Source organism: Oncorhynchus tshawytscha, linkage group LG15, assembly GCF_018296145.1.
Source record: "Oncorhynchus tshawytscha isolate Ot180627B linkage group LG15, Otsh_v2.0, whole genome shotgun sequence".
Lineage (NCBI taxonomy): Eukaryota > Metazoa > Chordata > Actinopteri > Salmoniformes > Salmonidae > Oncorhynchus > Oncorhynchus tshawytscha.
The window spans coordinates 2,628,599-2,654,501 of NC_056443.1; the positions used below are offsets into that span (position 1 = coordinate 2,628,599).

At 42.3% G+C, this 25,903-nt stretch overlaps 1 protein-coding gene across 4 annotated transcripts in view; it reads left to right on the plus strand.

Annotated features, from left to right (window-relative positions):
• The window catches only part of LOC112264557 (anoctamin-4-like), a 55,589-nt gene extending 30,681 nt beyond the window's left edge, over positions 1 to 24,908 (plus strand). For 2 of the 4 annotated variants that reach the window (XM_042297916.1, XM_042297917.1), the window contains 22 exons: positions 394 to 438; positions 543 to 674; positions 1,047 to 1,153; positions 1,496 to 1,551; positions 1,898 to 2,019; positions 2,261 to 2,395; positions 2,698 to 2,794; positions 3,381 to 3,441; positions 10,916 to 10,998; positions 12,425 to 12,565; positions 12,848 to 13,012; positions 14,215 to 14,251; positions 14,457 to 14,568; positions 14,663 to 14,720; positions 15,266 to 15,363; positions 15,464 to 15,606; positions 19,103 to 19,255; positions 19,570 to 19,717; positions 19,824 to 19,943; positions 20,041 to 20,149; positions 20,253 to 20,456; positions 20,837 to 24,908. In XM_042297916.1, the coding sequence (XP_042153850.1) occupies positions 394 to 438; positions 543 to 674; positions 1,047 to 1,153; positions 1,496 to 1,551; positions 1,898 to 2,019; positions 2,261 to 2,395; positions 2,698 to 2,794; positions 3,381 to 3,441; positions 10,916 to 10,998; positions 12,425 to 12,565; positions 12,848 to 13,012; positions 14,215 to 14,251; positions 14,457 to 14,568; positions 14,663 to 14,720; positions 15,266 to 15,363; positions 15,464 to 15,606; positions 19,103 to 19,255; positions 19,570 to 19,717; positions 19,824 to 19,943; positions 20,041 to 20,149; positions 20,253 to 20,444 (2,314 nt within the window). In that variant the 3' untranslated portion in view covers positions 20,445 to 20,456; positions 20,837 to 24,908. The remainder of the gene's footprint in view (positions 1 to 393; positions 439 to 542; positions 675 to 1,046; positions 1,154 to 1,495; positions 1,552 to 1,897; positions 2,020 to 2,260; positions 2,396 to 2,697; positions 2,795 to 3,380; positions 3,442 to 10,915; positions 10,999 to 12,424; positions 12,566 to 12,847; positions 13,013 to 14,214; positions 14,252 to 14,456; positions 14,569 to 14,662; positions 14,721 to 15,265; positions 15,364 to 15,463; positions 15,607 to 19,102; positions 19,256 to 19,569; positions 19,718 to 19,823; positions 19,944 to 20,040; positions 20,150 to 20,252; positions 20,457 to 20,836) is intronic. The other 2 variants (XR_006078901.1, XM_042297918.1) reach the window with 2 other exon arrangements.
• The last annotated feature ends 995 nt before the right edge of the window (positions 24,909 to 25,903 follow it).

The window sequence follows — 25,903 nt, forward strand, 5'->3', positions numbered from 1 at the left end:
TCTCTCTCTCTGACTCTCTCTCTCTCGCTCTCTCTCTCTCTCTCTCACTCTCTCTCTCTCTCTCACTGACTCTCTCACTCTCTCTCTCACTGACTCTCTCTCTCTCTCTCTCTCTCTCTCTCTCTCTCTCTCACTCTCTCTCTGTCTCACTCTCTCGCTCTCATACTATGAATCTACAATTATTTGCAATGCACTTTTATTTTCTGTATTTCTTCATGATTTTTAGATAGAATCTGACCCCTCTAGAGCACTCTCACCATTCTAACACATATGAGCACCGGTACATGTGTTCCAGAGGCTTAAGTGACCTAGACTGCTAGACCGCCCCAGGCCACTGCAATGCATTAATGCACTGAGATTTTTAATAGTTGATAATGTTGTGGGAGTTTTCAGGAGGAAAATCTACTACATGCATCGACGGTACAAGTTCATGAGTAGGTGAGTGCGAATTGATTTATTGATTTGAATTTTGGGGCACAACCCTAATGTTAATGGTCTCTGGCTGCGTGTGATGTGGTTTGGGGTTTTCTGTCACCATCCAGGATGGAGAAGAGAATCAACAGATTTCGAGGATGGCTGCCTCGCAAACCCATGAAGTTTGACAACAACACCCTTCCTGACCTGGAGGAGAACGAGAGCTTTACCGCCCCCTTCAGTCGCTCCAGAATACATCAGTGAGTGAGTGTGTGTGTGTGTGTGAGAGTGTGTGTCCACCACCACCAGTCTGGTATATGTTTTTTCCTTACTAACTTAAAGGTGAAAATGAATCAATGTCTTCCATCTTTAAACCACAATTCTTAGTTTTGGGTACCACATTTTTGCGATGTAAACAAATGAACAAAATTTCCTTGTGGGTGTGGTCCAATTTTAGGGGCCTTTTTGGGGGGGCTCACAAGCGCCAGTCGAGGCAAAATGATATAGAATGCACTGAGATGACATCAGGCCCAAATGGTGTGCTTTTCAAAAGCTCAATCAATCCAACGGACTGAAACAGTCTAGAAGAAATATGATCTAGGATCCTTTTCTGTATCTATATTATGTTACAGTTTCACCATTCACAACAAAGACACGTTCTTCAACAACGCTACCAGGAGTCGCATCGTCCATCATATCTTGCAAAGGGTCAAATATGAGGAGGGCAAAGACAAAATGGGTGAGATTGTCATCATCGTCTAACACAGTTACAAATGGCCTCTGGATAATACATTTACACTGTAATCATTTAGCAGACGCTCTTATCCAGGGTGATTTACAGGAGCAATTAGGGTTAAGTGCCTTGCTCAAGGGTACATTGACAGATTTTTCACCTAGTCGGCTCAGAGATTCGAATCAGCGACCTTTCAGTTACTGGCCCAACGCTCCTAACCGGTAGGCTACCTGGCACCTCTCCAAGTAGTACAAGTCCACAGCTAGATGTGTTCCACGTTTGAGATACAGCATGTCTCTGGTGTGTAGAGTTATTGACGGTGTCTTCATGTTCTTGTTTATGCTCCAGGGCTGAATCGTCTTTTGAGCAATAGTTCATACGAAGCAGCTTTTCCCCTTCATGAGGTAATGCACTGACACTTCACACATTGGCTTGGAAGAGAAATATCACGTGTAGGATCTTCATTTGAGTCAGTTCACTACAGCAGGAAAATAATCCTGCAGCAACGGGAAATGTGAATTATTATTTGATTTATTTAATGGACATTTTTGTAGGGGTTGATACATTTTTCATTGGGACAAATCAAGTCTGATATTTCAAAGTGGAAATTACCAACTTTAGAAGCATTTTTAAAACTCAAATACACTACAAGTTTTCATTTCCTGTCAGCAACAAAAAAAGTGATCAAATTAAGATCCTACATCTGTAGTTATGATGGTACATTACTTGTGTGTGTGTGTGTGTTAACAGGGGAGCTACAGAAGTAAGAACTCCATCCGGACGCATGGGGCAGAGAACCACAGACACTTGCTGTATGAATGCTGGGCCTGGTGGGGTGTGTGGTACAAGTACCAGCCACTGGACCTCATCAGGTACAACACTGTGTTAACACTCCTGCTCTAGAAGGACATCACGGGTCTAATACAATGTATTATCTGCACCTTGCAGGTTGTCCCTAGATCCTGCAAGCACAACTTCACCAGCCACGTGTATTAAAGCCACATTAATTAATCAATGAAGGAGTGAATTTACTAGATCATTAAAAACGTATGAAGCCACATTATTGCAGTGGTGGTACATAATGACCTGTTTGTCTCCTGGCGGTGTTGTCAGGCGGTACTTTGGGGAGAAAATTGGTCTCTATTTTGCCTGGCTGGGTTGGTACACTGGGATGCTGTTCCCTGCGGCGCTGGTTGGGCTCATGGTCTTCCTCTACGGCTGGTTCACCTTAGACCACTGCCAGGTCAGGTAATGTGAGCTCACCTAATACTCATTGGTCTTCTTTAATTAGGTTTTACCTCATTGTTTTACCTTAGTGAAGGATAAAAATATGTATAAAATACTATGTTTGGTCTTCTGTTCTTCCACTAGAAAAAATACCAAACAGACGCATGCTTTACACTGGTGTATATTTGGCCTTAGTCTGGTAGAAGTCTATTACCAATGCTATCAATGCCTTAGTCGTGTGGCAACACTGACACAGGCTGATAAATGCACTAAGAATTGATGAGTGTATGGAACCAGACTAAAGGTTGTCTGTGATTCTCCAGTAAAGAAATCTGCCAGGCCACTGACATCATCATGTGCCCCATATGTGACGAGTACTGCCCCTACCTGAGACTCTCAGACAGCTGCATCTATGCCAAGGTGACTTCCGTACTACCATGTAGAGTATGTTAAACATTTGCCCCAGACTGAGCACTGCTGACAAACATCAGGGCAGTTGTGGCTAATTCCGATCCTGGAGAGCCACTGTGTGATTCAAATGATTAACTAACGATGGTCATAAATTTAGACCACAATTATTTTGTGTTAGAGCTGGGCTGAAACAAAAGCCTGCGTACACTGCAGCACTCCAGGAACAGTGATTTTTGTCATACTTTTTAAAACAATATTGCCTTTTTTGACAAACATTTATTCCAGAGCTATGCCACAGTAACATAAGTATAACACATTTAGCAAGGTAACCTTTTTACTTTACATTTTTGTCATTTAGCAGATGCTCCTATCCAGAGCAACTTGTAGTAGTGAATGAATACATTTTCATACTGGTCCCTCATGGGAATCGAACCCACAACCCTGGCGTTTCCAGCGTCTCGCTCTACCAACTGAGTTTACACGGGACTTTCTATATCTTTCTATACAAATGTGACTACTTTGTGTTTGCACTGAATTCATGTTTTCAGAAATCATTTCTCTAAGCAATTGCTATTGATGTGTTTCTTGGCTTTAGGTCACCCATCTGTTTGACAACGGAGCAACAGTTTTCTTTGCAGTATTCATGGCTGTGTGGGGTGAGTTTTTATCATTTAGTATAAATATGATAGGTTCAATTTAAAACATCTAATTGTATTGAAAAATAAAGTTTAAGAAGTAACTTACTCAACCGTTTTATGGATCAGCATTCCATGCACACTATATTGAAGTTACATTATTTACAGTGAAGTGTTACAGGGTCCTCCTCAGCATTGCACAAGATCCCAGGGAAAGGGTGTATAGGGAGAGTTAGTGCAGGGCCCGGCCTCCTCATCGTCATAGCAGCAGGGTCTAGGCAGGGAGGATTCAGCCACTTCTACGTCATAACAACAGTAAGCCGGTGGTTTCACACTCTTCAAGTCCTCTGGAAGTTGAATGATGGAGGAAGGGACTGAAACATATGGAAGACAGGTGTTATTGCCTCCTGTTTAGTCAAATGAAAGGTCGCATTTCAACCTGCTTAACTTTTGATTTCGGAATGTAGTGAGATCGAAAGTGCTCAGTGGATTTGATAAAACAAAAACAAAAGTTTTTGTCAAACTACATACTTTCCTTGGTCAGTTCATTGATCACTGCACTGTCATCCCTGGAATAGACCTACCTGTTGTGAGGAGCTTCCCCGTAGAGGGCAGGTTTTTAAGAGCCTGCTTTAGCCTCGTGTCAAAACTCCAGCACTTCAGCAGGCAGAACACAGCTAGGTAGAACTGCAGGCCAAAGGCCAACAGAAGCGCCAGCCAAATGAAGACCTGGGCGGCTGTGTGAGAAGACAGGTGGGGAAAAGAGTTAGGGAGAGAAAGAGTGAGTGAGATAAAGGAAGAGAGCAAAGCTGGTAGACTGACATGGAGGAAGGGATGATCAAATGTCTACAGTTTATCCAAAATTTCCCTGGGGAAATGGACCCGGATTAGACCAAGCACCTTTGGACAAGCGCTCCTAATGGCCAGGGCCAAGCCCTCTGGACAAGCGCTCCTAATGGCCAGGGCCAAGCCCTTTGGACAAGCGCTCCTAATGGCCAGGGCCACGCCCTTTGGACAAGAGCTCCTAATGGTCAGGGCCAAGCCCTCTGGACAAGCGCTCCTAATGGCCAGGGCCAAGCCCCTTGGACAAGAGCTCCTAATGGCCAGGGCCAAGCCCTTTGGATAAGAGCTCCTAATGGCCAGTGCCAAGCCCTCTGGACAAGAGCTCCTAATGGCCAGGGCCAAGCCCTCTGGACAAGAGCTCCTAATGGCCAGGGCCAAGCCCTTTGGACAAGAGCTCCTAATGGCCAGGGCCAAGCCCTCTGGACAAGCGCTCCTAATGGCCAGGCCCAAGCCCTCTGGACAAGCGCTCCTAATGGCCAGGGCCAAGCCCTTTGGACAAAAGCTCCTAATGGCCAGGGCCAAGCTCTTTGGACAAGAGTTCCTAATGGCCAGGGCCAAGCCCTCTGGACAAGCGCTCCTAATGGCCAGGGCCAAGCCCTCTGGACAAGCGCTCCTAATGGCCAGGGCCAAGCCCTCTGGACAAGCGCTCCTAATGGCCAGGGCCAAGCCCTCTGGACAAGAGCTCCTAATGGCCAGGGCAAAGCCCTCTGGACAAGAGCTCCTAATGGCCAGGGCCAAGCCCTTTGTAACGTATAGCACAGTAACCATACAGAAGTTGTAGACTGTAACCAGTGTGGTGGAAAAAGGCAGTCCGATCTCAATATAAAAAGCTTTATTACGAGCATGCATGCAAGGGAAAACCAATTTGACTCACTATTTGTTCTCCACAGACATTTTATACAGACCAAGGATGGGTGGGGTGTTTCACATGCACTTCAAATGAGTCCGGTACTTCTGCTTATCACCACAGATAGTAGAGTCTGAGAAAGACCAATCATATCAAGGACATGTCCAGGTCATGTAAAATTAAAAATCGAATTTCCTCTTCCACACCAGTCTTCTTCCATCTGTTTTCCAGAAACGTACACGATTGAACAATAGGCATGAACAATGGCTTTAATACACTGTAGATACCTGACTGTAAGCTGCCCAAACACTAATCCATATTACCAGTCCTCTATTTTCCAGATAGTTCAAATGAGAAATACAAGTTGTGTGATGTATCTTCGATTCTTCTCAGGTGACTTCCAAAGCTGAGGTGGTGAGTGCGCTGCCAGACTGTGCTCATATTAAAATAGCTGTAACTCTTAGTTTTTCAATTATTGATTGCACTGCAAATTCAGACATTGTCTTCAGGGCTAATGGAAACCACTCTTATAAATTTCCTTGTCGTTCATCTTTTATGGTGAGCAATTCATGGTATAGAGGGATTTAACTTCCACATACGTTGGATCAGGTATTCATTACACACTCTACATATAATACTGTACTGTAAGTCAGCAATTTAAATTCAGTTTATCCAAGAAGAATTAATTGACCAACACAAACAATGGAGCAAGGCTCCAAGGTGCATTCTAGGCCATTTTCACAAGGCAATATATAGCACTTGATTTACAGTTGAAGTAGGAAGTTTACATTACACTTAGGTTGGAGTCTATAAACTCATTTTTCAACCACTCCATACATTTCTTGTTAACAAACTAGTTTTGGCAAGTGGATTAGGACATCTACTTTGTGCATGACACAAGTCATTTTTCCAACAATTGTTTACAGACAGATTATTCACTTATAATTCAATGTATCACAATTCCAGTGGGTCAGAAGTTTACATACACTAAGTTGACTGTGCCTTTAAACAGCTTGGAAAATTCCAGAACATGATGTCTTGGCTTTAGAAGCTTCTGATAGGCTACTTGACATCATATGAGTCAATTGTAGGTGTACCTGTGGATGTATTTCAAGGCCTACCTTCCACCTCAGTGCCTCTTGACATCATGGGGAAATCAAAAGAAATCAGCCAAGACCTCAGAAAAAAAATTGTAGACTTCCACAAGTCTGGTTCATCCTTGGGAGCAATTTCCAAACGCCTGAAGTTACTACGTTCATCTGTACAAACAATTAGTATGCAAGTGTAAACACCATGGGACCACGCAGGCTCCATACCGCTCAGGAAGGAGACGCGTTCTGTCTCCTAGAGATGAACGTACTTTGTGCGAAAAGTGCAAATCAATCACAGGACAACAGCAAAGGACCTTGTGAAGATGCTGGACGACACATTTACAAAAGTATCTATATCCACAGTAAAACGAGTCCTATATCAACATAACCCGAAAGGCCGTTCAGCAAGGAAGAAGCCACTGCTCCAAAACTGCCATAAAAAAGCCAGACTACGGTTTGCAACTGCACATAGGGACAAAGATCATACTTTTTGGAGAAATGTCCTCTGGTCTGATGAAACAAAAATAGACCTGTTTGGCCATAATGACCATCGTTATATTTGGAGGAAAAAGGGGGAGGCTTGCAAGCTGAAGAACACCATCTCAACCCGTGAAGCACGGGGGTGGAAGCATCATGTTGTGGGGGTGCTTTGCTGCAGGAGTGACTGGTGCACTTCACAAAATAGATGGCATCATGAAGAAGGGAAATCATGTGGATATTGAAGCAAGATCTCAAGACATCAGTCAGGAAGTTTAAGCTTGGTCACAAATGGGTCTTCCAAATGGACATTGACCCCAAGCATACTTCTAAAGTTGTTGCAAAATTGCTTAAGGACAACAAAGTCAAGGTATTGGAGTGGCCATCACAAAGCCCTGACCTCAGTCCTAAAGAACATTTGTAGGAAGAACAGAAAAAGCGTGTGCGAGCAAGGAGGCCTACAAACCTGACTCATTTACACCAGCTCTGTCAGGAGGAATGGGACAAAATTCACCCAACTTATTGTGTGAAGCTTGTGGAAGGCTACCCAAAACGTTTGACTCAAGTTAAACAATTTAAAGGCAATGCTACTAATTGAGTGTATGTAAACTTCTGACCCACTGGGAATGTGATGAAAGCTGAAATAAATCACTCTACTATTATTCTGACATTTCACATTGTTAAAATAAAGTGGTGATCATAACTGACCTAAAAAGGGGAATTTGTTTTAGGATTAAATGTCAGGAATTGTGAAAAACTGAGTTTAAATGTATTTGGCTAAGGTGTATGTCAACTTCCGACTTCAGCTGTATGTGATTCACTCACCCGCCGTTGGCGTGGGTTCTGGTTGCCAGACCCAGACGTCTGACTGGGAAAGGTCCAGAGAGAGGCTGTCATTCTGGGGACGGCCCATCGCTCTACTCCTTTACACCGGACCAGGACCAATCTAGACAAGACGGAGACATTAGCATGTAGCGTCAACCACATATTGCTTTAGATAACAACAACTTGGACTTGACAGAGGCTGTCATAATTCTTCATAAGAGCTTGTGACAGTAGGGTTTGCATGTTTCTTCCATGCACGTTATGGTTACTGATTGCATACTTCATGAGTCAAGATTTTTGTCATACTGTTCACTGTTTGAATGGTCACGTGTTGATCAGTGGTCGTTGTTTGTGATGGCTTTACTAACATGGAACCCAAAACGGCTGCGCACGTGCGATATCGTGCATACATTTATTTTGTCCTCCCACACCAAACGCGATCACGACACGCAGGTTAAAATATCAAAACAAACTCTGAACCAATGACATTAATTTGGGGACAGGTCGGAAAGCATTATACATGTATGGCAATTTAGCTAGTTAGCTTGCACTTGCTAGCTAACGTTAATTAGCTAGCGGAATCGTTTCTAGTCATGTCTCCTCCTTTCAGGCTTTTTCATCTTTGAACTTATATGGTGATTGGCATCTAACTTAATTTTACCACAATGACTGGCAAAACATTTCGTCTTTCAATCACCCACATGGGTATAACCAATGAGGAGATGGCACGTGGGAACCTGCTTCTATAAACCAATGAGGAGATGAGAGAGGCAGGACTTTCAGTGCGATCTGCGTCAGAAATAGGAATGATTTCTATTTTAGCCCTTGGCAACGTAGACGCTCGTTGGCGCGTGCGAGCAGTGTGGGTGCAATAATTGAATAACATGGATTTCTACATTTATTTTGCGACGCTGGCGCATGCGACGTGTCCTGTCTGGTCAGCATGTTAGGCATCGTGTACTTAAAGCTTGAATTCAGCAGTGAAACTGTCACATCTGTTTGCGATATTACAACAACAAAGACGTTACTTAAAACAACAAACTGTTTTCCCCCCTCGGACATCTTTGCATGCGCGAGAGAACAGCAGAGTATGTACGATGCTGGATGCTTATTTCCTCAAAACAAGAACGGGTGGGGTGCCAGTGGTGCTGTTTCGCCAATTGCGGATTTCTTCCCTAATGTGTTAGCGAGATTCATGTGTAGGATAATGGGGTCAAATGTAGGTTAAATCTCCACCATTCATCATTCTCTTGAGTGCAATGTCTACTAAAAATATTTGATCTAACCCTGCCTTTAATTAATTAGTCACAAATTGGCGATTTCATCTCCTTGGTACAAAGTTACAGTACTTCAATGGTCAAATTGTCACGGCTGTTGAAAGGAGAGGCCCAAGGTGCAGCGTGGTAAGCGTACATTACATCTCTTTATCTGGAAAAAAGACGCCGAACAAAAACAACAATCACTACAAAAACAAACCATGAAGCTAAAGGCTATGTGCCCTAAACAAAGTCAACTTCCCACCAAGAAAGGAGAGAAAAAGGACTACCTAAGTATGGTTCCCATTCAGAGACAACGATAGACAGCTGTCCCTGATTGAGAACCATACCCGGCCAAAACATAGAAACACCAAATCATAGAAAACGAAACATAGAATGCCCACCCCAAATCACACCCTGACCAAACCAAATAGAGACATTAAAAAGCTCTCTACGGTCAGGGCGTGACACAAATATATTGCGTGAACTCTGCTTCACTCAACTTCATGCAACAAAGTAGATCAGCTGAAAACGTGAAACAGTTACAGTGTGTAGCAAAAATGAATAAACTATCCTGAAACATGTAAGTAATACATGTTAGCTACACTTCAATAGCACACTACTCTTTTGTAACAATCCCATAGCCTAATCACGTTTTTAATCTTTTTGTTGTTTTTTGTTGCTAGAGCAAATTATGGAAAATCTACAAGTGATAAACAACCTAACTGCATTCGGTGCTCTTTCAACTGGTAGATTGCAATCATTTTCTGTAGTGCAATTACATTTACATTTTAGTCATTTATCTGACACAATATGCAGACACACTTATAATCATGTAGGTGCATACAAGTGGAACCAACCACAGGTATAAAAGTATGACAATAAAGCAAAACATTTCAAAATACATTTGGGATTAATCAAGGCTAAATAACTGCATAGGCCCTCAGATACTTAATACAAGCATGGTTCCCCAATTGGCGGGCCGTGGGCCGAATTTGGCCCACTGGTGCTTTTTTTTGGCCCCCAACGTTTTCTTTTTTTTTTTTTTGTGGTGAATTTTCATTGTTGGACATGAGACTGTAAAAAAGAAAACAGTTCATCAGCTTTAAGTTACTTTAATTGAAGAAATCTGTTCCCAAGTATTCTCACGCATAATAGAGAGGCAGGACGTGATCATATACAAATGCAAGCAAGGTTTGAAATGATTGTTTTAGTCAAACATAATCTGTTTGGGCAGTCTGTTTGCAGTCTACAAATTATTTGTATTTATGTTCTAACCTCCTAACCATCCGCTCAAGAAAAAAACGTCCCGCGGCTGAATCTAGTTGATGATCCCTGCAATACAGTATCTTTGGACTGCCTGTAAATAAGTATACAACTCAACCTACCTGGGTTTGTCTGGAGAGCAGGGGATCTTGCTGCAGGGCCTTGCTGTTGTCCAACACTGACTATTTCTTGGCATTCACCTACCGTAGAATACCCATTGAAATCACTTCATTAACATTCCTCTCAAGTGAGCTCCCCTGCTGCTGGCTCTGCAGAAACATGTGCCATTCCACCAAAAGAGACCGCTAGTCACTGGCCGGCCTCGTGGAACTGTCTGGAACTACTAAAACATGTGCCTTTCCATTCAGAGATACTAGTTTAACTGATCTTAGTCCAGCCTCTGCAAAGAGATATTGCTCTGATTGTCAAGTGACACACTGGTAAACAGGTTGGCAATGGGTAACCCATCCAAAGGACCTTGTTCAGAAGAACCTTTCCTCTCTCTCTTCAGTGCTTTAAAGGCAGCAATGGCTAGCTAAACTAGTGAACGATTTTAGATAACTGAAGTAACAGTATGAATCCTGGCACCCAGCAACCATGCTGCAAAATACTTGTGTTATTGTCTTATCTGAATGTGTAGAACTTCTAATCATTTTAAGTCATGCAAAACAACCTTCCTTCGACAAAGAAAGCGATGGTTGAATTTAAAGGGTTCCTGTTTTTGGCAGCATTGCAAGAGATGGTTGAATTTAAATGATTCTGTTTGTAATACATTGCCAACATTGTTTTATAGCTTGAACACAAGGGTACATATTTGTCCCACATTGAATATGACACATACTCACCTAGCCCTAACAACCCTCAAACACTAACCTAGTTGTGTATTTTAGCAACCGTGTTTCTCGAGTTCTGGAAGAGGCGGCGAGCGGTCCTTGCGTATGACTGGGACCTAATTGACTGGGAGGAAGAGGAGGTAAATATATCTTCATTATGATCAGCATCATCAAATTAGAAATAATCTCCCAGGCAAAACGTGTGTGTGTTTCTAGCAAGAAGAACTTTTCAGATTTTTTAGTGATTTAAAAAAAAATACATTTCTTATAAGATTTTAACAATCATACCATGAAGGTCCTAGGGATGTTCCACTTTGCTGAAATATACAAAATATTACAAGAGGGAGCATTGCCTTGAGATTCTCACTCGGGTTATGACTAGGTATGAGTAGTGGGAACTGGGTTAGTGAGATTTTCCACCCAAACCCAATCCCTTTTCTCTGGATAAATAACAGCAAGAAACCCGTAAATTATTTCTAGTCCTTCTCTCTGCTATCGCATACAGTGGGGCAAAAAAGTATTTAGTCAGTCACCAATTGTGCAAGTTCTCCCACTTAAAAAGATGAGAGAGGCCTGTAACTTTCAACATAGGTACACTTCAACTATGACAGACAAAATGAGAAAAAAAATCCAGAAAATCACATTGTAGGATTTTTAATGAATTTATTTGCAAATTATGGTAGAAAATAAGTATTTGGTCACCTACAAAAAAGCAAGATTTCTGTCTCTCACAGACCTGTAACTTCTTCTTTAAGAGGCTCCTCTGTCCTCCACTCGTTACCTGTATTAATGGTACCTGTTTGAACTTGTTATCAGTATAAAAGACACCTGTCCACAACCTCAAACAGTCACACTCCAAACTCCACTATGGCCAAGACCAAAGAGCTGTCAAAGGAGTTGAAGTGTACCTATGATGAAAATTACAGGCCTCTCTCATCTTTTTAAGTGGGAGGACATTCTGCCCACTTATTTTCCTTCCAAATGTGTTTGCCAGTTTTACACATATCTAAATATTACCAAAAGTTAGGGTTATACGCTAATACACACGTCACACAACATTAGGGGAAATATTATGAACGTTGTGTATATATAGGTGTAAGCCTACTAATTATAGAAATGTAAAATAGGCCTTACTACATACATTTTTTTCAATCAAATTTACTTGCCTATAATTGTAGCTTTGTAGGCCGCATGTCCTGCACCAGCATAACAGCTTCTCTCCCAGCGTCATGGTTTGAGCGATGTCCATATAAAACAGTGACACAGTCCACACTCCAAAAATTAAACACTTCGAATGACACTTCCAGTTTTGGTGGGAAGTACTGGGTTACCCGGGAGAAAAGTGGTTTTATTCTCGGGATGGAACATTTGTAAAATACCAGGAAAATATTCAACCTTGGTTATGACACTCTGCTGTGTTCTTGAAATAGCCACAGTTATGCGTTCTACAGCTGTTTCAAGAAAGCCAAGGAGACGTGTCATGATCACGTTCCTAGAACATTTTGCAGATGTTTGCAGAACATTCTGGGAGCGTTTGTGGCTCAGCCAGCTTTCTGTGTGCTGCAGGAGGAAATCCGCCCCCAGTTTGAGGCCAAATATTCCAAAAAGGAGAGGATGAACCCCATATCTGGAAAGCCTGAGCCGTACCAGGCCTTTACAGACAAGTACAGCCGACTCATCGTCTCAGCTTCTGGAATCTTCTTTATGGTAAGTCCCTGGAGTAGGTATAGTGAATATTTCATAATAAATTCATTTGAGTAGGGACAGATTCATTCAAATGGTTTGCATGTTGCCTCGTGGTTGCCGCAAAACCAGTTTCCCTCTGGGTTTTGTTTGAATTCATTCAAATCTTCAGTAAGTGGCCCATGCAGGAATCAAACCCACCACTGTGACGTGGCAAGCAAGCCAACACAAGCCAGTGAGCTATCAATCAGATTTGCCTTGTTGCTATCGGTGTGTCTGACCAGAATGTTTTATTGACCTACTCAGATCCTGGTGGTGATCGCTGCCGTCTTCGGCATCGTGATTTACCGCGTGATCACAGTCAGCACTTTTGCCGCCTTCGGCTGGGCTCTCATCAGGAATAACTCTCAGGTGGCCACCACCGGCACAGCCGTGTGCATCAACTTCTGCATCATCATGCTCCTCAATGTGGTAAGGGCTTTGTTGAGAAATGCATTTAGGATTATGAGGTTAAAAAAGTGGCATATATATATATATATATATATATATATATATATATATATATATATATATATATATATATATATATACACACACACACACACACTGAGTGTACAGAACATTAGGAACACCTGCTCCACCCAAAGGACATCTGGCAAACCAGTGGTTAAAAACGGGTAATTGATGAAAGGGGACAAAGGAGGACACATTGTGCAGAGCAGCAGACGTGCTACAGTTAGTCAACTGACAGTTCAGTACAACATTGGTGCCCAAAAACGCACAAAAGAATGCACAACTCGTCATACCTTGACACAAATGGGGTATGGCAGCCGACAACCTTACAGAGTTCCACTTCTTTCATTAAAAACAAGAAACTGCGTTTGCAATGGGCTAAGCAACGACGACACTGGAGAATTGGAAAAACATTGCCTGGTCTGAGGAATCCTGGTTCCTGCTTTTTCACATTGATGTGTGTCAACATTGCAGCCTAGTGGTGATGGTGTGGGGTGTGTTTTCATGGCACATTAGGCCCCTTGATAAAAGTGGAGCAACATTTGAATGCCAAAGGATATCTGAACATCATTGCCAATCAGGTGCATCCCTTCATGGCAGCAGTGTATCTGTCTGCAAATAGATTTTTAACAGCAGGATAATGCCCCATGACACAAGGCTAGGATTGTCCAGAAATGGTTCCACGAACATGAATGAATTCAGCTTAATGCAGTGGCCTGCCCAGTCATCAGATCTCAATCCAATTGAGCATCTGTGGGATGAGATGGAACAAGCTATTTGGAGTAGAGATCCACTACCAGTAATTCATGGGGGAATCATAGGAGTCAACATGGGCCAGCAGCCCTGTGGAACGCTTTCGACGCCTTGTCCATGACCCGATGAATTGAGGCTGTTCTGAGGGCAAAGGGGGGTGCAACTCAATATTAGGAAGGTGTTCTTAATGTTGTACACTCAGTGTATATTGTCTATCAACGGTGAAACCCTAATGTCGTGTAGCGCTTTTTGATTCAGTTAACTACAGTTGTGCTCAAAATGTTGATAAAAATGGATCCTAACGCCCTTCAATGTCATGACGTATCGCATTTTAGCTACAACCGCATGAGAGTCAAGAGAGTCATAGAAAACAAACCCTATTAACTGGTAACCTTGTTTCTTTTCAGTTGTATGAAAAAGTTGCCCTTCTGCTCACCAATTTAGGTAAGCTACAACTGTTCCTCCATCTGTCATCATGCTGTAACATGCCATCCTCAGAGGTAATTACAGTCAATATAATGCAGGGGCTGTCGTTTTATACACACCCTCTCTCCTTCTGTCGCCCTTTCTTTGTTCTTCTTTCTCTCTTATTCTCTATTTTCTCCCTCTTTCTGTTTCTCTGTCTCTCCCTCTGGCTCTGTGTCCACAGAGCAGCCGAGGACTGAGTCCGAGTGGGAGAACAGCTTCACCCTGAAGATGTTCCTGTTTCAGTTTGTCAATCTCAACAGCTCTACCTTCTACATAGCTTTTTTCCTGGGCAGGTGAGGAAACATCTCTACTTCATGGTGTAAATCGTAATACTCGGCTATATTTCATAGAGATTAGTTAGTAAAATGATGTGACCACCTTTGTCAGGTTCACTGGTCGGCCAGGAGCCTATATCCGCCTCATTAACCGCTGGAAACTGGAAGAGGTGAGTGAACTTGTATGTTTTTCATTGGGATTTTGAAATGTGTTCAACGTGGAAAAGTTCTAGTGGAAAGTACTCTCATGGACAGATGCACATAGCATAAATGGTAGTAGCATCTGTCGACAGACTGTGGGATGCCACTACGAATTAGGAACTTTGTTCCAGTACGTCGATTTTTCATCGCATCACAATTTCACAGTTGCTCGCATCTTTCGAATTTAGGAAGTGGAGTGGACATTTTGTCCCGTGGACTTGCCAGAAACTGTCTGAGAGTTTCAGTTTAGAGGGGTGGAGACTTCACTAGTCTCTTTAGTATATTTCCTAACACGTCTCCGCCCAGAACTGAATTGAGTTTATGCCGCATATACCCCCAAAATTTGTTCTGGGTGTCCCAGATTAAGTGGAAAGTAGCTTGGAACAATGTATTCTCACTCTAACCTCTGTGTTATGAACCAGATAATTAGAGTTAGGGTGTAGGGTTACTGGATAGTTTAGTTGAAGAGTTATGATTGAATAACGTGTCGGCGCTGTTTCCCCTTTGTGTGTAGTGCCATCCCAGTGGTTGTTTGATAGATCTCTGCATGCAGATGGGTATCATCATGGTGCTCAAGCAGACCTGGAACAACTTCATGGAGCTGGGCTACCCGTGAGTATGGCCTGGCTTAGCCAATTAGACGCAACTAGCACCTATCGTGTCATCTCCACCAGTCACCCCCCGTGACTCTTTATAATTGGTTGTTTGTCAGGCTGATCCAGAACTGGTGGACGCGGCGAAGGCTGAGGCAGGAGCACGGCCCCAACGCCAAGGCCAGCTTCCCGCAGTGGGAGAGGGACTACAACCTGCAGCCCATGAATGCCTATGGACTGTTTGACGAATACCTGGAGATGAGTATGTGCCCTTTGACCCTGAGCCCACGTTTAGAGGAACTGTCCAATGACTCATCCTATACTCGTATTTGTGGCCAAAGCATACATTGGAGGAAAACACCTTAAAAAAAAACACCTCAAACAGACCGTTTAAAAAATGCTTGCTATTTCCACATAGAGGATGATGTCATCCTCCTGGCCAATCAGTTGGTCTACTCATATAAAAAAAAAATATTACCAGTGTACACCCACACCTTTCTGTTGTTGGGCTACAACATTCCAATACAAAAAAGCTGCTTTTTAACATACTTAAGTACCATTTTTTGGATGAAAAATATTTCACTCATATTGTAATTAGTTCTAGGTTATATTCCATAGAAATCTGGAAACACTGGACAGTTACTTTAAAATGCAAATAATCTCACTATCAATCAATTGACCAATCAGAAGAAATCAGTGTGGCTCGAGCGATATAGACCTGAGTGAGCAACCAAGTAAGCCACTGCTCTGCATTGAGAACACTGAGAGTCATTGCCGTCATCATGTTGTACACAGTTAATACACAAGTGCAGAAAACATAGCTAACTCCTCTGTGTAAGATGGGTGTAAAAATGTGTTGATGTTGTCATCGATAGATCCCCTTTCTGTTTGTCCCATTCCCATCAGTGGTGCTTACACTGTTCTGTTTGTTATGTTCACACGCTTTGACTAGAAATAGCTCAATTGTAGACACTTTGGAATGATTTGGACATGAAATGCTAAACATGTTAATTTTGGGGATATTGAGTTACATTGGTCTTTGGACAATAAAACAACAATGTTAGAATTTGGGAATTGTGGCCACTGGCCAGGTATATAAAACCAAAGGATGGATTGATGTCTAACCGTATCTCTAGATGTCTTACAGTGTAAGGAAAACAATGTACATGTGTATATTGGGTGAACCATTTCCTTAAACAATTTGGGTAACACTTTACATGGGGTTCTTATTACCGTGTAATTATTCCTGTGAGTACAGTGTAGTTATTCCTGTGAGTACAGTGTAGTTATTCCTGTGAGTACAGTGTAGTTATTCCTGTGAGTACAGTGTAGTTATTCCTGTGAGTACAGTGTAGTTATTCCTGTGAGTACAGTGTAATTATTCATGTGAGTACAGTGTAGTTATTCCTGTGAGTACAGTGTTAAGAATTTTAATTACTCATTGTTGCACTCCAACTTAGAGCAGCACACCTAACCCTAGCAGCACCTAGACGTAACCGTTAGTTACGCTAACAGTAAGTACAGTGTAGCAATGACTAATTCCAATTATTTTTGCACCGCTTACAATAATAATTCAACAGTAATAAGAGTAGTGTAATGTAAATTGTTAATAAGTTGAGAGAACCTATTGGTCAGATGTGGGACACCAACTCCGTTGTCATTTTTCCCTGATTGCCTGATTGCTTGCAGTGAACATGAAAGGTACTGTAGAACAAAATGTTGTTTACTAGTTAGGTCATGAATGCATGTGCCAAATATGTTTATTGCGCTCCTTGCCATCATATTCTGCTTTGCCAGGCAAACTGCACATGGAGAGGAGAAAGGCCATGAATATTAGCTAAGGATCTAATTACTTCTATAGAAAAACGATTTCCACTGGGCACAACAGTGTTCTTTGAGGGGCTGCAGGTGGTTCTGTGGTGGACAAAGTGCTGGTGTTAGTGCCAACTTTTTCTCCAGGCTGCCAAAACAATAACACACCTGACTACAGTTTATTGATGACTATAGATCACCTCAGAGGGTGTTGATTAACCTAGCTAGTTTCTGGGTGGTAGAAATGACCTTTCTGTCTGAGAGATTCCAGACTGAAATACAGCCTACTTGAATAAGTGGCCAGTTCATAGATTAAACGTCACAGGGCCCACATAAGGCTGAAAACACCTTGTCATAAGAATACAGAATTATACCAGTATCACAAATGACCCGGGAATGTAATTTACCAAGAAAACACTGGTGTAAAGAATGAGTGGTTATGACCTGGGTATGATGTCATTATTGAAAAGTTATCTCATAGTTAACTGAAGTATAATGCTATGCAATTCTCCATGTGAAATGTCCACATCAATCTGTAAGCTCTTCACCTTTACAGGAATGACATCCTCTAAAACGGCATGCAGCCTCTGCCAACTTCACTAACTAGGAGAGATCATTATTGAAATGTCATCATTTCACTATTTTATAATCCTCTAATACAGTCTGATATTTAAGAACTGTTGAGTAAAAACCGGAACATGTTTGGACAGTAAGATCTCTAACCTGCTCTTGTTACATTCTAGAATATGTTGACCTACATGACTGATTTATACTCTTTGCCCCCCTGGGGAGCTGGAGGTCGAAGGTCAACCATAAACTAGCACTCGTACAGTGTTTGCTCATGTAAACCATTATATACAAGCCATGTACTGTATATATCATGTTTACATTTATTTACCATCAATGTGAATGCTGGTAAATGTGAATAATTAACGTCTACATAGATTTTCCACGTGTATATTGAAGGAAAAGTCTGCCCCAAAACTATCTTTTGGTATTTGTTTAATTAGTCCATTGTTGACATAGTCCCAAAGTGTTTTGCTTGTCAGCGCTCAAGTTTTCAAGATACGTAACTTTCAAAATACAGTAATCATCACTACATGATGCATTTTGCATTATATGATGCTGCGGTTTGCACCATACGGGGATGATTTCTGTGTTTTGAAAGTTACGTATCTTGAAAACTTGAGTGCTGACAAGCAAAACATTTTGGCAAAACAATGGACTAATGAAACAAATACCAAAAGATAGTTTTGGGGGTGGAGTTGTCCTTTAAGTATGATTATGTGAGGTATACATAAAGCAGGCACCTGCCATGTATTAATCACACAATGGTTACTTGAAGCATTTCTCCTACATGTGTTTGGTGTAGACAGATTTATGTGTGACAATGTCAGATGACCGTGACATTTATGACAGTGACAGATCAGTGTAACGCTTAGGCTAGGATTCCGTGGTTGCATGCAGCTATGTCCACATGCATGTGTCACTGTTTATTTTAACCCATAATGCTATTTTAACCCATAATGCTATTTTAACCCATAATGCTATTTTAACCCATAATGCTATTTTAACCCATAATGCTATTTTAACCCATAATGCTATTTTAACCCATAATGCTGCATAGATCCATTATGTGGCGTCTCTGTAGGCTTTTTGAATGCTGATTTGTAAATACGCTCGATTTACTACCGTCTGTGACTTCCTTGGCGAGGCTCTTCACGAAGCACAAAATCAAATGGCTAACTTTGTCCTGTGAAATGCCCACACGCACTGACATACAGTAACAATTGTGACATTGAATGGTATAACCTCAAATCATATTGCCCTTTCTGAGTGAATATGGCTTTGGGGTGGCCATCTGTACAAAATGTAATGGGGTTTTTGAATGGGGTTTTGAATAGGACTACTGGCGACGCTTTACTCCCTGTGTCTGTGTGTTTCAGTCTTACAGTTTGGCTTCACCACCATATTTGTGGCAGCTTTCCCCCTGGCCCCGCTCCTGGCCCTCCTCAACAACATCATCGAGATCCGCCTGGACGCCTACAAGTTTGTCACCCAGTGGCGGAGACCCCTGCCCTCTCAAGCCAAAGACATAGGTTAGGCTCATCTTCCGGTCTGACAATCCCCTACTGTAGGGCCATTTTCAAAGGAACGCAAAACATGCCATATAGACGTCATTGTTTTACGCCAACAATCGTGCTTCAACTATTTTCACTCAATGGAACCCTATTTCATTAGTTTCAGCACAGACAGACCATTTTAGCCGACCAGTCTATTATACTTTATACTTTTGGAATCATTCTCAAACCCCTTTATAAGTATTCTTTGAAGAAGTCCTGACATGCTGCTTGCTGGTGAACTGTAATAAATCATTTGCATCGGAGCAAGAACATTGTTATTTTCTCTCCAGGGATCTGGTACGGCATCCTGGAGGGCATCGGTATCTTGTCCGTCATCACCAACGCCTTTGTCATCGCCGTCACCTCCGACTTCATCCCACGCCTTGTCTACGCATACAAGTACGGCCCGTGTGCCGGGCAGGGCCGGGCCGGGGAGAGGTGAGCGAGCCTGACCACAGTGACCACACAGGCAAAGTATCTGCCTTTGACATGTTTTCTGGCATCACAACGTCAAACCACTGACATTTTAATGTTTCCTGTCCAGGTGCATGATGGGATATGTGAACGCCAGTCTATCGATGTTCAGAGTGTCTGATTTTGAGAACACGTCGGTGCCCAGGACAGATGGATCGGATACATTTGGAGAAGCAGTGAAGTACTGCAGGTAGGTTTGGTGACCAAAGAGAGTCTTGGTATGGTTGGGTTTTTTGAACAGAAAAGTCATAACCTTTGACCTTTCGACCCTGTGCTTGACCCCCCAGGTACCGTGACTACAGAGAGCCCCCAGACTCGCCCGGTGAGCCATACTCCTACACACTGCAGTTCTGGCATGTCCTGGCCGCACGACTGGCCTTCATCATAGTCTTCGAGGTTAGTTTGTACAGTTCATTCCATTCAACAAAACCATAACACAATATTTAGCCGAGATGACATTCTGTAATTTCTGTACTATTGGTGTTGTGTTCTTTTGTAGCACATGGTTTTCACCATCAAGAACCTGATCGCCTACCTGATCCCAGACCTGCCCAAGGACCTGCGGGACCGCATGCGGCGGGAGAAGTACCTGATCCAGGAGATGATGTACGAGGCCGAGCTAGAGAGACTGCAGAAGGAGAAGAACGAGAAGAAGAAGAATTACAGGGCCCATCATAATGCATTGCTCTAAATGCACAAGCAGGTGATAAATAACTACACTGCACTGAAGGGACCAGCACAGAATACAGACAGGCAATCTATAACAGTTTGCAGGCTGCAGACTGTGGCGCATAGGAATTACATTTATACTGTATATAGGAAGGATAACTCGCCTACATGACCAATGTGTTGCACTACTCATCTGGGTGAAGCACAGCTGTCATTTTATGCCTGAACGCTCAACACACATCAGCTATCGAAGTAAGATTTGCCAATTGAAGCACGGGACGACAAGGGACCAGGTTGTGCAAGGAAGGGAAATAAATCAATCAAATAAAAAAGTAATGTCCCTTTTGTTCCTGTTGTCTAGAAGTTCCACTACTGTTGTGATTATCTACTGACACTCTCTCTATGACTCCACAGGTCATACTGGTGTCCATTTTTGCTCGGTGGTGTTGTGAGTGGGAATGACAGAGAACTGGCTGCATGCACGCCAGGGACTGTCCTGCCTGTCTGCGTCTCCCACTGGACCAGGTGAGCGCCCCCAAGAGGACCGCCAGCATGCTCCTCGCCATGGTGTTCAAATGTACTGTACGTCATTCTGAATCCGAGAGGCCAGTGGGTGAGGGGGAAAAAAGAGGACATACGTTGGAACATTTTACAATGGGTTTACTACTTTTTTTCCCCAGATTGCTCCCTCCACTTTGGACTCTCAACTGTACATTTCTTGAAAACCTGAATGTAGATTTCAAAGAAACACAAAAAACTAACTTTTGCAGTTCTGTTGTCACAACTTAAAGAAATATTCTGTCATCTGTGCGGTTGAATGACAAACCCTGTTTACAATCCTAGCCTTTTCATTTTGAGGACAAATTCATGAGGAATCATGATCAATGGCTTTTACAAGGTTGTAAACCTTCGGCCATGTTCTCTGCTTACGTTGTTGTTTGCTGCTTACAATGTTATTTTGAAACGTTCCATCAGATCTGTGTTAGTGGACGCAGACTGCTCAGACATCCAATGCCTTCCTTTACAATGGATACTAATAAGAGTAATAAAAATTCGTATTTGTTACAAACCGGTTTTGTAATTGTCCCATTTGCACTTTGCTGTCATTTTAAAACCGTTTCAATATGTTTCCATCTGACAGAATGTGCCACTACGAGAATCTCCATGGCGGTTAGCACATCCTTAGCGGGTAGGTCAGGTTGTCAGAGCACAGTATGCATCACTAACACTGATGTCTCCTCCAGCTCGTTTAGAGGCTGCCCACCAAGTAACTGTAGCTACTGTCTGCCTCTAGTGTCTAGTGTGGTAACACCTGATACCCCCTCTGCAGTTCCCTACTTGGCCACCAAGGGGCGCCAATACACCTATCTTCTGATGCAGCCATAGGCATCAACAATGAGAGAGAGAAGGGAATAGGTGCACAGTTCTCACATTTTTTTGTCAGGTGTCCAAAGATAAACACAGTCATGTTCTGATACTTTGAAGATGAGAAGTATCTTTATTTTTGTTTATTGTCTGGTGGTTTTTTTGTGTCCCTGGAGGAATTCTTGTTTGGTTTACACCATTATTGGTGTAAAATATCTGTCAAATCCTTAAAGCTTTATGTTTATTTAAATGCTCTCTACTGTTGGCAGCTTTCTCCTGTACGTTTATATGATTCCTAGTGTCTACACGTCTATGTAATAGTAATACACATTTTGCCAAGGGCAGCAGTTGGTTCCCCAAGCACAGCCTCAATATCGACCACTTTCTTTCATATCCATAGGAATTGTCAGACTTGTTTCACTCACCTGGCACTATAACAGCCTATGAAGGTGAACTAGCTTGTTATCCCTTTCTGTGATAGGTAACAGTTACATTGAGGATAAGACGTCATTTAAAACTGTTACATCTCCTATTCATGATTGACTTTCAGGGGTCTAATAAGACAAAACAAGAAGATGGCTGAAGTGGCCAGTCAAGGTCGTGTTGGCAACCAGAGCACACTGAAAGGGCTTTTCAGCAGCAACCACAGGGCTGGATTCAAGCAGAAATCGCATGTTCCTGTTTGAGCACAAAATACACAAATGTTGGGGGGAAATTTATTGGCTGAATGTCATTGAAGAGAGACAGCATTTTGGTTGGAAGTTGATTGTCTTGACAACGGAATCACACCCATCTTGCAACTGTCTTGACCCTGGACGCCTGAGAAAAGGGCTTTGTTATGCCACTGGGAAGTTCCAAACCATTCTGTATGTTATATGAAAACCACTTTTACAGTATATTGTCTATGGTCATATTGTGTGAGCATTATAAAGCCATTCTGAGGTTACATAAAGTATCCCTTCTTAGTCTAACGGTCTGACCTTGACTGGAACTGATACATGTGGAGCTGGAAGCTGTTGGAAATCACATCAGCATGCTAAATCCTCCTGACCCTTGGAAAATGTTTGTAATCTACTGTTCAGATGTTTTACTTTCGCTTGTACATGATGCACATCACTGCAAATTGGAGGCTATAAATTCTATGTAGTCCAGTGCCATGTCCTTCAGGTTGGTTACTGTGGTGTGGTGGAGGAGTTAGCGCAGGGTGCACATCCACACGTAAACTCTCCATTATGAGAATTAAAAACAGGAGGGGAAACATGGCGTGTTTGTTTCCTATTAAGGCAAATGTTCTCCTCTAAGAGGATTATCCCTGACACCGGCTTTGAGTTGCGTAAGGCTATCCTGGGAATCTGCGATCATATCAGCCATGGCCTCATATCCTGTATTTTTTCAGAAATGTCCAATACGAAGTGGTAGGGACCTGGGAACATAGAATGAATGAATAGATTATATTTATATGTACAGGCTCCTGTTTGATGGGATGTAAGCTTCATTTGAGTTTTTATCCATTTCGTTCAGACCAGTGACCAGTGTTCCTTGACCCGTCTGGGGTTTTTTTCTTCAAATTTGTATCCCTCGCTAGTCTTTTTAATTAATCCAACTCATTTTCTAATACTTATTCATGCAGAACTACTCAGTCTACCTCTCCAGTCTGTCTCAGCCACAATTCCGACATCAAACACAATGTTATACCCAGACCTATTGGTGTTCAATATCATTTAATAGGAGTTCTCAAATATAAACTTTCAGATTTTAATTGAAGAGACCCCTGCATTGTGTGGTTCCTTGAATGCTGCTTGCCTCATGATCAACCATGCCTGATACCTGAAAATCCATGTCAGCTCCTAGAGCTAATTCTAAGGCTTTAGCTCGGTGGGCTACCACGGACAACTTGGGTTTGATACTGGTCAAATTTGTATACCCCAAGATCAAGGCTCACGGGTAAAAGCTATTTTGTCAGGATCCGGAACTTCAATGTGAGGGTGAAAAAGCTCTAGCACACCTGAATCACACAGTGATGGTCCCTCAGGCATTTCCCAACCCCAGTGAGAGCTTTGCCAGAATAATGCATAGGCCCTTTGAGCAACAGAAAGCACCAACACACAACTGATGTTTCTAACATGGTCTTGTATTTTTATCATATGTCATAAATGATTTCAGCACTCCCGTGGCGACAGTGTCATGGTGCACGTCCTTGAATGTCAGGGCCCCAGCTGTCGGCCCTAATGTTGCTGATAAAGAGCCCTCCTCGCAGGCTGTTTGCACAAACAGATTAGATGTATGACTGTCTTCCTCTGTCCCTGCTACAGGGAGAGAAAGAACCACTCACTGGTTGCCTGGAACGACACAGCAGCCTGTTCCATCTCACACACACACACACTTAAGTGCGCCTACAACCCTTGTAACAGCGGATAGATAATAATGTAGTCTAATAACACGGTTGATGATGTGGAAAGCTACTCTCATCCAGTCCAAACCGTGACCCCAATGCGTGCACCCAATGCGTTGAAAGGGACCATTTTTAAGAGTGAATCTGTCAGCCCTTGTCCCAGTGAAAGTGGCAATTATGTCAACAGTGCACCACTCTTCACCTTCCCCACACAAGAAACTGTGTCAAAGGTACCACGTTCTATTTATTGACTTGTCCATGGAATCCATTTCTGTTTATATGAAATGTTATGGCACCATTTTACCAGTCCTGTTCTAGGAAATAGTGTCACAACAAGAGTCTTATTCCCCTCACTTTAATAGGTCCACCGGCCATACGAATGAATTCATTCTGAAAGAACACATCAAATTGTTATAAATTGATGATAAAACAAATTATGAAATTAGTTCCATATTTAATAAATTAACAATCATTTAGTGTGTGCTGCAACTCTAAGACAAACCTTTTGAAATGCTGCTTAATAGTTTCATAGCCAATCATGTTTGACCTTTTCTTGCACCATGTAACTGAATATCATTTAGAGATTAGGATCAAATGTCAAATGTGAAAGCTTTCAGAGGAGGCATGTTAAAAATATAAGTGAATAAATATACATTTATAGATCTGGCTAAATTTGCTAATGCAGACCCATCATAACAACTCTTATCACTTTTAATGTATTTGTCTTGTTTCACAAGCTCCTGCTAACCTAACCTGTTAATTGACTTGTTTACTTTCCAAACGTACATCTCCTTCTTGCTGAATGTTTTTTATTTTAACATGGAAGATGTGCCCTCTATAATACAACATAAATATACACATTATACACACAATAAAACACCCAAACAACTGTAATGGGAAGCACAAATAAAACATTACAAATCATGTGTAACTCTGTACCAGAGTTACACATGGAATAAACAAGCATACAATCAAAAATACAGTAGAAAAATCTATATACAGCATGTGCAAATGAGGTAGGATAAGGGAGGTAAGGCAATCAATAGGCCGTGGTGGTGAAGTAATTACAATATAGCAATTAAATAATGGAATGGTGGAATGTGCAGAAGATGAATGTACAAGTAGAGATACTAGGGTGCAAAGGAGCAAGATAGATAAATAAATACAGTATGGGGATGAGGTAGATTGGATGGGCTATTTACAGATGAGCTATGTACAGGTGCAGTGATCTGTGAGCTGCTCTGACAGCTGGTGCTTAAAGCTAGTGAGGGAGGTAAGAGTCTCCAGCTTTAGTGATTTTTGCAGTTCATTCCAGTCATTGGCAGCAGAGTACTGGAAGGAGAGGCGGCCGAAGGAAGAATTGGCTTTGAGGGTGACCAGTGAGATATACCTGCTGGAGCATGTGCTACTGGTGGGTGCTGCTATGGTGACCAGTGAGCTGAGATAAGGCGGGGCTTAACCTAGCAGAGACTTGTAGATGACCTGGAGCCAGTGGGTTTGGCGACGAGTATGAAGTGAGGGCCAGCCAACAAGAGTGTACAGGTTGCAGTGGTGGGTAGTATATGGGGCTTTGGTGACAAAACGGATGGCACTGTGGTAGACTGCATCCAATTTGTTGAGTAGAGTGTTGGAGGCTATTTTGTAAATGACATCGCCGAAGTCGAGGATTGGTAGGATAGTCAGTTTTACGAGGCTATGTTTGGCAGCATGAGTGAAGGATGCTT